General features: G+C 41.6%; 3 protein-coding genes and 1 non-coding gene across 5 annotated transcripts; all 4 read left to right on the forward strand.

Annotated features, from left to right (window-relative positions):
- Positions 1-121: 121 nt before the first annotated feature.
- Positions 122-4,538, forward strand: LOC103852406 (AUGMIN subunit 8). Of its 2 annotated transcripts, XM_009129313.2 has the most exons (7): positions 122-952; positions 1,914-3,339; positions 3,410-3,529; positions 3,614-3,730; positions 3,802-3,891; positions 3,971-4,078; positions 4,163-4,538. In XM_009129313.2, the coding sequence occupies exons 2-7, from the start codon at positions 1,981-1,983 to the stop codon at positions 4,274-4,276; spliced, it is 1,908 nt and encodes a 635-aa protein (XP_009127561.2). In that variant the 5' UTR covers positions 122-952; positions 1,914-1,980; the 3' UTR covers positions 4,277-4,538. The 2 variants fall into 2 exon arrangements, with proteins under 2 accessions (XP_009127561.2, XP_033130717.1); XM_033274826.1 differs by lacking the exon at positions 122-952 and having other exon boundaries at positions 1,798-3,339.
- A 74-nt stretch (positions 4,539-4,612) lies between these two features.
- On the forward strand, positions 4,613-7,216 carry LOC103852396 (pentatricopeptide repeat-containing protein At4g30700). The gene has a single exon (XM_033274804.1). It carries the CDS (start codon positions 4,661-4,663, stop codon positions 7,076-7,078), a length of 2,418 nt encoding a protein of 805 aa, XP_033130695.1. The 5' UTR covers positions 4,613-4,660; the 3' UTR covers positions 7,079-7,216.
- Positions 7,217-7,473: 257 nt separating this feature from the next.
- LOC103854967 (eukaryotic translation initiation factor) lies at positions 7,474-11,271 on the forward strand. The gene is given in 11 exon segments (XM_018653757.2): positions 7,474-7,767; positions 7,875-8,048; positions 8,380-8,451; positions 8,564-8,659; positions 8,764-8,907; positions 9,005-9,102; positions 9,192-9,279; positions 9,359-9,709; positions 9,813-10,055; positions 10,140-10,321; positions 10,323-11,271. Coding segments are annotated over 10 exon segments (2,082 nt in total). The 5' UTR covers positions 7,474-7,767; positions 7,875-7,925; the 3' UTR covers positions 11,008-11,271.
- Positions 8,188-8,291, forward strand: LOC117129173. The gene has a single exon (XR_004452794.1). It is a non-coding gene; the product is annotated as a small nucleolar RNA snoR103 (small nucleolar RNA).
- Positions 11,272-12,153: the final 882 nt, after the last annotated feature.

Consider the following 12,153-nt stretch of genomic DNA (forward strand, 5'->3'; position numbering starts at 1 on the left):
GGAGATACAAACTCATGATCACTATTATGATATGTTTGAAGTAATTTGGGAACGTATGCGTGACATAAGGGAGGTGCAGACAACCTATCAGACGTTGACAATCACCTAAATGTAACGCTATCTATCTCGTCTTTGAGAGCTGTTTATATGCGAGCTTCTTTGATTTAATTAATATTATTGTATCGGCATTTCTAATCCTACTTTATTTTCTCTCTAAAATAGAGTTTAAAGTAAAAATACTTCAATAGTACTCTATTTTCTACTCTATAATAGTGTAAATCTATTTTTTACTCTATATATAGAGTAATTTTTTTTTGTTCATCATTCTATTTCTCACTATAAAATAAAGTATAATTGGAGCAACATTCAACTCTATTATAGAATTACTTTATTTTAGAGAAAAAAATAGATGGTCTTACATGATGGTTACTAATTATATACTGAACCTGATAAACCAACTATTAATAAAGATATTGAAGTTGTTTGATACTACTATTTTAATTTTGATTCAGAGTAGTTAAACACAAGAATGAATGATGACTTTACTGGGAAACTAAAGTTAACTCAAAACCAAATGATTTCAAAAACTATATAAATAAGAGGAAAAATACGGAAATTCATAATGACTACTTATTAGTACTAATATAAAAACTAAATGATTTGGTCTCCTTTGTTACTGACCTCTCTACGAGCAAAAGAGAGAAGAAGAAAACTCTTTTAATTATCAAAATTAGGTGGCGCGAAAATAACGCCCTCTCTCTCTCTCTTACTATTAATCTTTATCTCTCTCTGATCTTTCAATCGCCCGATCAAATTCTTCTACCTCTGGCGTTTTTTTTAATTGTTCACGAGCATTCCTCATCATCGCCGGCGGCAATAGACTTGTGATTCCGATCGCGTTTGTATTCCTCATTACGAATCTCGAAAGGCATTGAAGATTGTATCTTTCCTGGTAAGATAATTTTCTAATTCCCGAGCTCGAGATTCCTTGGATCTTCGCATTTTGGTTTATCAATTCCCAATTTTTGATTCTACCCAAAATCTAAAGAACCCTAAAAATCATGAATTTTCATTACTTGCGATCTGAGATTTCATGAGTTAGGACAAAGAATGTTTTTTTTTGTGTGGTTTGATTATTGATACAAATCTATGTTTGGTTTAAGACACGTAATTCCTGTTTCGGCTTTTCGTGAATTTGCTTAGAAAAAAATGTTTTGTTTGTTTCTTAGGAAAATTACTAAATTTGATTAACGAAGAGTCTGTGTCATGAGAGACACAAGTCGGTCTGTAAACAGACAAATCTTCCATTTTTATTTTTTTTTGGATTTTTCGTCTTAAACACTGAATAATAATAGTGTTTTCTTGTTTTCTTTTGTGAGTTTCCTTCACTTTCTCAAATTGGTCAATGTTTTCAAACACCACGAATCATCACTCTTACTGCATTTCATCATACAATCCCTGGTTCTTACACAAACGTGGTCCCCTAACTGGAGAAACATCATAATCTGCAAAATGTCCTTATGTGTTTGTTGTTATATAAGTTTCTTATTGTCAAATATTGTCACACAGATTATTAAAATCTCTCAAGCTGCTTAGTTTCAGTAAGTTTCTTTTGTTCTTTTTCTTCTCTCTTTATTGGAAAGACGAAGAAGAAGATTGGTCCCCTTAATTTTTTTTTCCAGCCAGTCTGATAATGGCACTTCTGTGATAAGGACACTGCAGCAGATTCTTCTTTCAGAAAATCTTCCATTAAAAAATATTTTCTTGATATTGTTAAACTGCAACTAACTAGTTAGAACTAAACCCACCTTTCTCTCTTGTTTACTGTTCTTTTTTAAAAATATATATCTTTCTTGCACTGTCTATCTGCGAGGTATCTTACTTTTTCCTCATGTGTTTTGACTTTCTTGCAGTATAAAGAAACTAGAGGCATGAGCTCCTGAATCCAATCAATGCAAGTTTGTTTCATTAAAGCTTTGAATGGATGTAGCAACAGATACTACAAGACGGAGACTTGTTCCATCAGATAAGAACAATGCGTCCACTGCCACTCGCCGTCCTCGAACAGCAACAGAGGTCAGTTCAAGATACAGATCACCTACACCAACCAGAACCACTCGATGCCCTTCCCCAAGCCTCACAAGGCCTACTGTTTCTTCCACCTCTCAATCCGTATCCGCCAAAAGAGCTGTTTCCGCTGAGAGGAAGCGTCGTCCTTCAACACCTCCATCTCCCACTAGTCCATCCACGCCTAACGTGTCTATAGACTTACCAGCTTCATCTAGGCGGTTATCCACAGGTCGTTTGCCTGAGAGCTTATGGCCTTCTACTATGAGAAGCCTCAGCGCTTCGTTTCAGTCGGATTCTTCTGTCTCAGTCCCTGTTGGTAAGAAGGAGAGACCGGTTAGTAGCTCTTCATCTGACCGAACGTTGAGACCTTCTTCTAATATAGCTCAGAAGCAGAAGGCTGAAACGGTATCTGTGTCAAGGAAACCTACGCCGGAGAGGAAAGTAAGTCCGTTGAAAGGGAAGAACAATGCATCTGATCGTTCAGAGAATTCGAAACCTGTGGATGGTCAGCACAGTAGGTTAATAGAACAGCACCGGTGGCCTAGTAGAATCGGTGGAAGGAACTCACTAAACAGAAGTTTGGATCTTGGAGACAAGGCTTCAAGGGGTCTGTCTACTTCAGGACCTGGAATGAGACCGTCTCCTAGGAGAATGTCACTGCCTTTGTCCAACGGCTCGAAACCTTTGCATAAAACTTCTACAAACGGTGATGTACTGTCTCCAACGAAGTCGGAAGATAATAACATAGGGCGAAGTTCAGGAGCTCAAAGACTTTTGTCTGCAAGTTCGTTAGATAGAGCGTCCTTAGCAACGGCTGTAGCCAAGCTGCATCCATTATCTCGCCCTGCTTCACCAAGTAGAACTTCTTTTTCGTCGTCTCTCTCCCGAGGCATGAGTACTTCGAGAGGAGTGAGTCCTTCAAGAGGACTAAGCCCTGCAAGAGGGTTGAGTCCTGCACGAGGTGTAAGTCCTGCTAGAGGGTTGAGTCCTTCGCGTGTGACAAGCTCTTCTTCTTTTGCGAGACCATCAACTCCACCTTCAAGAGGGGTAAGTCCTTCCCGGATAAGACAAAGCAGCGATTCTACACAATCAATCAGTACCACCGCAACTTCGGTTCTCAGCTTCATCACGGATGTGAAGAAAGGCAAAAAGGCAAACTACATCGAAGACGTTCATCAACTGCGTCTGCTCCACAATAGGTATTTACAGTGGCGGTTTGTACTTGCGCGTGCTGAAGCTGCCATGTACATTCAACGTTTAACTTCCGAGGTAGATAATACTACTCTCTAACGGTTCCACAACTGATTGATCTCTGAAAATTCAAGTTTTGATATTTCAGGAAACACTATTTAATGTGTGGCATGCGATATCAGAACTACAAGATGATGTGACCAGCCAAAGGATTGGCCTACAACAGCTGAAGCTAGAGATCAAACTCAACTCACTATTAAACGATCAAGTACGTTTTCCCTCTTTCTCTGTGTTGTATACTGGCTTTGTATACATCAGATTAAACCATGCTGATGTATAAGTATGTGCGTAGATGGTGAGCCTTGAAGAATGGGCCACACTTGAAAGAGAGCATGTTAGTTCTCTAGTTGGAGCCATAGCAGATTTAGAAGCAAATACTCTCCGCCTTCCAGCTACTGGAGGAACAAAGGTATGCATTGTTACTATTCCTTCAGAAAGATCAAGAATATAGTTATCATTTTATAACTTCTCTTCCTACAGGCGGACGTAGAGTCTTTGAAAGCAGCTATGTCCTCGGCACTCGATGTAATGCAGGCTATGGGATCGTCCATTTGGTCTTTACTCTCCAAGGTGAGAGACCTTTTTAGTAAATCTACTGTCCAATGTTTATCCTCTTCATAACTCTCACTGCTCTTTATAATTGTTACAGGTGGAGGAGATGAACAAAATGGTCTCAGAACTCGCTGTAGTAGTTGCAAAAGAGAGTTCTATGCAAGGAAAATGCGAAGATCTTCTGGCCTCCACTGGCATCATGCAGGTAACAAAAACAATCCAGTAGTTTAGTGTAGAATGAATTTTGAAAAAAAATGAACTGAAACCGAGTTTTGGTGGCATGGAACAGATAAAAGAGTGTAGCCTAAGGACTCATCTGATACAAACTAGGAGAGAAGGAGAAGAAGATGCAGAGGAGGAGACTCCTCCAGTGTTGCCACAAAGCAAGTTTCCATGGCCATAAATAACACACTTACAGTTCCACTCCCTCAACACTGATGACTAATCATCACCTGTAAATTGCTCTTTGATGCCCTCACATTTTTCTTTTTGATCTTTCCTTGTTTTTTTTTTTTTGTGTATGAAACATTAGCATAGGGAAAGAAGGAAGTGAAAGATCGAGAGTTCGAAAGTCGTAGGAAGAGGAAAAAACCAATTTAATTGTAAACTCTGATGTAAGGTTTCTTTGAGGCGTTTTATTTATATAGAGTCGATTAGTTTAAACTTTAAACTTTAAACGATTCATAACAAAAACTAACTTTAGGATTGTTCATAAATCATAACTAATCGCATCATGTAATCGTTTGATGCAAAACGTTTAAATAAATAAAAATGTAAGAAACGCAAAATGAGTCGTTTCCTTTTCACTCAAACGCAAATGTTACTACGGACAGTAACAGCCGCCACCGCCGAGACAACCGTTGCAGTGATAAACAACAACAAGAACAGCTTCTTCGATCTCTTCAAAACATCAACTTCACTCTCTCACCTCGCCCAAACCCACGCTCAGATCATTCTCCATGGCCACCAAAACGACATCCAACTACTCACAAAACTCACCCAACGTCTCTCCGACCTCGGCGCCATCCCTTACGCTCGCGACCTCGTCCTCTCCTTCCATAAACCCGACGTCTTCCTCTTCAACGTCCTCATGCTCGGCTTCTCCAAGAACGGATCGCCTCACTCTTCTCTCTCTCTCTTCTCCCACTTGAGGAAACACACTGACCTCAAACCCAATAGCTCCACTTACACGTACGCTATCTCCGCCGCTTCGAGTATTCATGACGAGAGAGCTGGCCGTTCTGTTCATGGTCAAGCGGTCGTTGATGGGTTTGACTCGGAACTACACGTCGGGTCCAATACCGTCAAGATGTACTTCAAGTTTTCGCGGGTGGATGATGCACGGAAGGTGTTCGACAGAATGTCTGAGAGAGACGTGGTTTTGTGGAATACTATGTTATGTGGATACAGAGAGAATGAGATGTATGAGGAGTCTGTTAAGGTTTTTAGGGATTTGATTAACGAGAGCTGTACTCGTTGGGACTCGACGACTGTGTTGAATATACTCCCTGCTGTTGCGGAGTTGCAGGAGCTGAGGGTTGGGATGCTAATCCATAGTCTCGCGATGAAGACAGGGTGTTATTCCCACGATTTTGTTCTCACGGGTTTCATCTCGTTGTACTCGAAATGTGGAAAGGTTGAAGCTTTGGATGCTCTGTTTCGAGAGTTTTGTGCACCGGATGTGGTGGCTTACAATGCGATGATTCACGGGTATGCTTCTAACGGCGAGACTGAGCTCTCGTTAAGGCTGTTTAGAAAGCTGGTGTTGTCGGGGGAAAGGTTGAACTCAAGCACGCTGGTGAGTTTGATCCCTGTCTCTGGTGGTCATCTTATGCTTGTATATGCCATTCACGGTTACAGCTTGAAATCAGGTTTCTTGTCTCATGAATCTGTCCCAACCGCGTTAACAACGGTTTACAGTAAAATGGACGAGATGGAATCAGCACGGAAGGCTTTTGATGAGTGTACGCACAAAAGCTTGGCGTCTTGGAACGCAATGATCTCGGGTTATACACAAAACGGGTTGACAGAGGACGCGATATCTCTGTTCAGAGAAATGCAGAAGTCTGAGTTTCGTCCGAACCCGATCACGATAACTTGTATTCTATCGGCTTGTGCGCAGTTAGGAACGTTGAGCTTGGGGAAATGGGTGCATGGTTTAGTAAGGGGTAGCGATTTTGAGTCTAGCATATATGTGTCTACTGCTTTGATTGGTATGTATGCAAAGTGCGGAAGCATTGAAGAAGCACGCCGGTTGTTTGACTTGATGCCGAAGAAGAATGAAGTTACATGGAACACAATGATCTCCGGTTATGGGCTCCATGGACATGGACATGAAGCTCTGAATATCTTCACTGAGATGTTGAACTCCAGCGTTGCACCGTCGCCAGTCACTTTCCTCTGTGTTCTCTACGCTTGTAGTCATGCTGGCCTGGTCAAGGAAGGTGATGAGATTTTCAGTTCCATGATCCACCAGTATGGTTTTGAACCAACGGTGAAGCATTACGCTTGCATGGTTGATATTCTTGGCCGAGCAGGACATTTGCAGAGAGCGTTGCAGTTCATAGAGGCAATGCCAGTTGAGCCGGATCCTTCCGTGTGGCAGACACTGCTTGGAGCTTGTAGGATTCACAAAGACACAAACCTTGCACGTACCGTCTCCGAGAAGCTCTTTGAGCTGGATCCAGACGATGTTGGATACCATGTTTTGCTGTCAAATATTCACTCGGCTGATAGAAACTATCCACAGGCTGCTACGGTCAGACAAGAAGCAAAGAAGAGGAAACTAGCCAAGGCTCCTGGTTATACCTTGATAGAAATTGGTGAGACGCCTCATGTGTTTACCTCGGGTGATCAGTCACATCCACAGGTAAAAGCAATATATGAGAAGCTAGAGGAGCTCGAAGGGAAGATGAGGGAAGCTGGGTATCAACCGGAGACTGAATTGGCCTTGCACGACGTGGAGGAGGAAGAAAGGGAGCTGATGGTGAAATTTCATAGTGAGAGGCTAGCCATTGCCTTTGGACTCATTGTCACCGAACCAGGAACTGAAATTCGGATCATAAAGAATCTCAGGGTCTGTTTAGACTGTCATGCCGTAACCAAACTCATCTCGAAGATCACAGAGAGAGTGATAGTTGTAAGAGACGCCAACCGCTTCCACCATTTCAAAGATGGTGCTTGTTCTTGCGGAGATTATTGGTAGTGACTTGTTTTGGCCGCAAGACAAGTCATCTTGTACTCATAATGTAACATTACATCACTCATAAGTGATTATTCTTTAAGTCTTGGTTTCTTGTTATTCAAATAATCTTCACATACATGGAAATAAAAGGAACTATACCGAAACTTATCAAACTCACTGTTATTACCAGATAATATATCTTCAGACAATTGTGCATCATGTATCCTTAAGTTGCAGTCCCGTCGCTGAAACTTCATCATCAGCTGACTTTTTCTTCTTTTTTAGGGAGTGGTTCTTGAGCTTTCCGAAGAACTTCCTTGTTTGGTACCAAGACAATAAAACAAGTTTCTGTCTCTGAAGTATTTACTTTCCTCAGTCGCAAGCTTTAGATGTTGACAAGTTTCAGCGACTCAAGTAACAAGAGCAATGCAGATGCCAATCCAATTTCAATTAGAAAAGACTAAAGAGGTTAGAGTACACAATACACAGACCTCTCCAATTTCAGTCTGGAAATATCTTATAATTAAATTACGTATTTAAAACAATGGACCGTATGAGTACTATCAGGCCCAATAAATAAAAGGCCCAAACCCTAAAAACGCCTGAGGGGGAGAAGCTGATAACGAAAATAAAAAGAAGCATCAATACGCTTCTCCGCCGCGTTCGTTCCTTCATTCTTTCTCACACAAACTCTCTCCCTCTCTCTCTCTCTCAGGTAACGCTTCTTCAATTTTGTCTCTTTCATTTCAAATACTCCTTTCTCATCTCACTCCTCTGGTTACGTAGCCTCCGCCATTGATCGTTTGCGTCTATTGTGCAGCCCTACTAACAACCATCCTAGCTTTTACCGCGAAAGATTCCGAGAGTGATGTTGAGCTTGAGGCCAGGAGGAGGTCGTGGAGGAAGCATCTTCGCCCCACGCTCTGCCTTGTCTTCCTCTTCCTCCTCTGATCTTACCAATGCCGAAGACGCTCCTTCTTTTGCCGTTAAGGTTGTTCATTCGTTTGCTCTTCTTCTAGAACTTTTAGCTGTAAATTCGATTCCGTTTTTTATTTCTCTCGTTTTGGATTGAATCTGAGTTTTGGAATCTGAGACACAACAATGCAATGTCCTAATTCTTGGTGGGGCGCTTAAGCAATGCGGCCTTGCTGTAAATATGGACAGAGATTGATTACTTTTTAGGTGGGCACTCTTTTAAGTTCTTTGATGCTCATAAAGGACCCTACGTACATGTTATTGATTTGAGAACACATGCGTGTTGAGTCTAGCCATGTTTTTAATTCTGAAGTTGACGTTTTAATGGATTTTTTTTTGTTTTGTAGAGAGGAGACTCGAGATTTGAGGGTCATGAGATTGTGCGGTTCACTCGCGAACAGCTTCTTCAGCTTAAAGAGGTAGACATGCGTCCCTTTCTTTTGTTTTCTTTTTTTTTTTGTGTTTGTTCAAATAAATTGTATTGCTCTGGTTTAAATATTCGCTTAGTTATTCATCATTTTGGTTCTGCAGGGTAGCCAAGTCTCTGATGAAGTTCTGAAGCTCGGTAAGGATATTGCATCTGATCTTTTTGGCGAAGAGCAGAGCTGGGGCCGTTCGGAAAACAAGGTGACTGTCTTACTGCTTTGTTGAATGCTTTGCGAGTTTTCTTGATTATGTCAATTGTTTCAGATTAATTTTTTTTAATTCCCTTTCTTGTTTACTCTTTTCAGCCTGCAGCTCAAGTTCAAAACCGTTACTCGGAGACTGATAACCGTGATTGGCATACTCGTGCACCAATTCCTTCCCCGAGTAAAGACAGGTCAAGGGAGGACCAACGCGAATCTAGAGATGCGTATTCTGGATCAATCCAAGGGGTGAGTGTTGACTTCTGACATTTTATTTTTTGACAATAACTTGGGTTGCTTTTAGGTGGTTATTGCTTGTAACTAACGTCATAACTTGCTGAAACAGTCTGGCCCTCCTCCTGCCCTTGTGAAAGCAGAGGTCCCATGGTCAGCTAAAAGAGGAACTCTTTCAGAAAAGGATCAAGTTCTCAAGACCGTGAAAGGGTATTGCATTCTTCATTACTTTATCTTTGTGTGTTGGGGTTATTTGCTTTATATAGTTGATTGAGTCTTATAGTTCTGCTTCTCTGCAGTATTCTGAACAAGATGACTCCTGAGAAGTATGATCTTCTTAAGGGTCAACTAATTGACTCTGGCATCACATCTGCGGATATTCTAAAGGTATCTCCAGTTCTGTCTGCATTAGCTTGTTTGTAGTGATCTCTTCATGGCATGATTTGGTTTTATTCTTAAATTTCAGGGAGTGATCCAGCTGATTTTTGAGAAGGCCGTACTAGAGCCCACATTTTGCCAGATGTATGCTCTTTTGTGTTTTGATATCAACGGAAAGCTGCCTTCGTTCCCATCAGAGGAAGCCGGAGGAAAAGAAATAACATTCAAAAGAGTGCTTTTGAATAATTGCCAAGAACAATTTGAAGGCGCTGACAAGTTGAAGGAAGAAGTCAGACTGATGACTGATCCATCGCAAGAAATGGAGCGCAAGGACAAGGAAAGGATGGCCAAGCTCAGGACATTAGGAAACATCCGTTTAATTGGTGAACTTCTGAAGCAGAAGATGGTGCCTGAGAAGATCGTTCATCACATCGTCCAGGTATTATTATAACTACTCACGCTCTGCTTTTGTACCGCTAAAAGTTAGTTTCATGTAATACTTTTTTCTGTAGAGCTCATGGTAAGTTTGTGTCTGGTCGCAGGAGCTTTTAGGATCCGACGATAAAGATTGCCCAGCAGAGGAAGATGTTGAGGCTCTTTGTCAAGTTTTCATCACCATTGGAAAACAACTCGATGAGAGCCTAAGATCACGAAGCATAAACGACATGTACTTCACCCGTTTGAAGGAACTAGCAGTGCACCCGATGTTAGAGCCACGCTTGAGATTTATGGTCCGTAATGTTGTTGATCTGCGAGCTAACAAGTGGGTACCAAGGCGTGAGGAGGTAAGAATTTACAGAGCTCGTTTCTATATGTAAGAGATTTATCTATGTTTGCTTATGTTTTGTTCGTGCTTTGTGAAATGGCAGATGAAAGCCAAGAAAATCACTGAGATTCATTCAGAGGCAGAAAAGACTCTTGGGTTGCGCCCTGGTGCAATGTCGAATATGAGGAATAACAACAGCCGCGCCGGTGCGGATGCTGATATTCTTGGCTCTGGAAACTTCCTTGGACGCTCTGGCATTGGAGGAATGATGCCTGGTATGCCAGGGGAACAAGTCGCTGTCGGTTAATTCAAGGCTCCTACCTCAGGGAAGCGGTGGTATCTTGAATGGTAAACCAAGTGCCCTATTGCAAGGCAACAGTGCTGAACCGGCTAAAGCTGTTGTTGCCCCGGCCAAACCAGCCGTGGAGAAGCCACAGCCACAGGTGGCGGCTCCTCCTATGGCTGCTACTAGCTTGAACTCAGAAGTGCTCAGCAGGAAGACCAAGTCGCTTTTGGAAGAGTATTTCAATGTCCGTCTGTTGGATGAGGCATTGCAATGCGTAGAGGAACTGAAATCCCCATCTTACCATCCCGAGCTCGTCAAGGAAGCTATCTCCCTCGGATTGGAGAAAAACCCACCGTGCGTTACACCAGTTGCAAATCTCTTGGCACATTTGGTCTCTAAGAACGTTCTAACTCCTAAAGACATAGGGAGTGGTTGTCTGCTTTACGGGTCTATGCTTGATGACATTGGAATCGATCTGCCAAAGGCGCCAAACAACTTTGGGGAGATCCTTGGGAGTTTGGTTATGGCCAGTGCGTCTGGTTTCGAGGTGGTCAAAGAGATTCTAATGAAAATGGAGGATGAGTGGTTCAAGAAAGCAGTCTTGGATGCTGTGATCAAGAGTGTAAGCGACTCTCTGTTGGTTACGCATGCAGCTGATGTCGAGGCGTGCCGTAGTTTGGTGTAGATCAGTTTAAGACCCCAAACTCGCTGGAAAACCAGGTGAGATCTTTCCTCAAAACCTTTTCTAAAAAACTTGTTGAGTTAATACCAATACTAGTCATCGAGATTAGTTTCAATCTTGATACATGGTTTTGTTTTTCTTTATTTGTGTATGTTCTCTTTGGTGCTACATCTTGGTTTTGATTAGTTCAAGATGCGCAAGACGTTGATACTATTGTTTAATGGTAGTGTTTTAACATTTGTGGAATGAAATTTTATTTTTAATAAAGCATGTCATTTAAACTAATAGAAAATGAAAGCTTGTAATACACAGACCAAGTTATGACCAAGTAAGATATGGAACATGACAAAATTTACGTGGGCAGTTCGAGATTACACTCTCATGAACGTGACAAAATGTATGTTGAAAGCTCTCGATATTCCAATTTTTTTTTTGGTTGTGTGCACGAAGTTGAGGGTGATTCTCACAAATCTCTAAATGCCATTGCAAACATTGGCTAAATTAATGTTACGAGTTGAGGGTGACCTCTCCTCAAACCTAGACTTTGGAACATTTTAAGCCGAACCAGCCAGAATCTAATGTTACGAGTTTAAAAATCATTCGTCTAAATTAGTAAACTATTGCACGCAAACGGCATGTTCTATTAGTAATAAAGAAGATTGAGACTTTTGTGGAAAAAGTATGAAATCTGTAATGTTTGAGATCTAAAAAGTCTAATGAAAGAAACCAGCGCGAGTTGGACTAGTGGTCTTGAGGGAGATTCGGCCCCGATACGGATTCGGCTTCGATTCACGTTGGCCACCAGGGAATTTACATGCGGACTTGCTCTAGCGTCCAAGACCGAACACCGCTGCCTGGCCATGACCCACCCTCGGGTGAGCGCCGCTAAGGATTCGGTCTCTAGTCTGGACCACCACGGTGGAACCAGGACACTCGGTTACAAAAAAAAAAAAATCTAATGAAGAAAGACAAGGACTGTATAACGTGACTGTGTCACTGTGACATGTGCATTGTAATCTATGTTTTCTCTATTTGGTCAACTGGGCCGGCCCTGATATAAAATAAATAATTGGGCCGCTTATTTTTATAAAAATGTAGTAAACAAAATGTTCCTGCTACATTGTTACACATTCACCACTAAGGTTAACA

This window comes from Brassica rapa, chromosome A01 (genome assembly GCF_000309985.2).
Source record: "Brassica rapa cultivar Chiifu-401-42 chromosome A01, CAAS_Brap_v3.01, whole genome shotgun sequence".
Classification (NCBI taxonomy): Eukaryota; Viridiplantae; Streptophyta; class Magnoliopsida; order Brassicales; family Brassicaceae; genus Brassica; species Brassica rapa.

Bases quoted from the DNA above. Each gene is read 5' to 3' on its own strand.
- LOC103852406 (XM_009129313.2), top strand. From the start codon at position 1,981: ATGGATGTAGCAACAGATACTACAAGACGGAGACTTGTTCCATCAGAT. The intron at 3,731-3,801 runs GTATGCATTGTT...CTCTTCCTACAG, and splicing joins CAGCTACTGGAGGAACAAAG to GCGGACGTAGAGTCTTTGAA. The intron at 4,079-4,162 runs GTAACAAAAACA...GGCATGGAACAG, and splicing joins CCTCCACTGGCATCATGCAG to ATAAAAGAGTGTAGCCTAAG.
- LOC103852396 (XM_033274804.1), top strand. From the start codon at position 4,661: ATGAGTCGTTTCCTTTTCACTCAAACGCAAATGTTACTACGGACAGTA.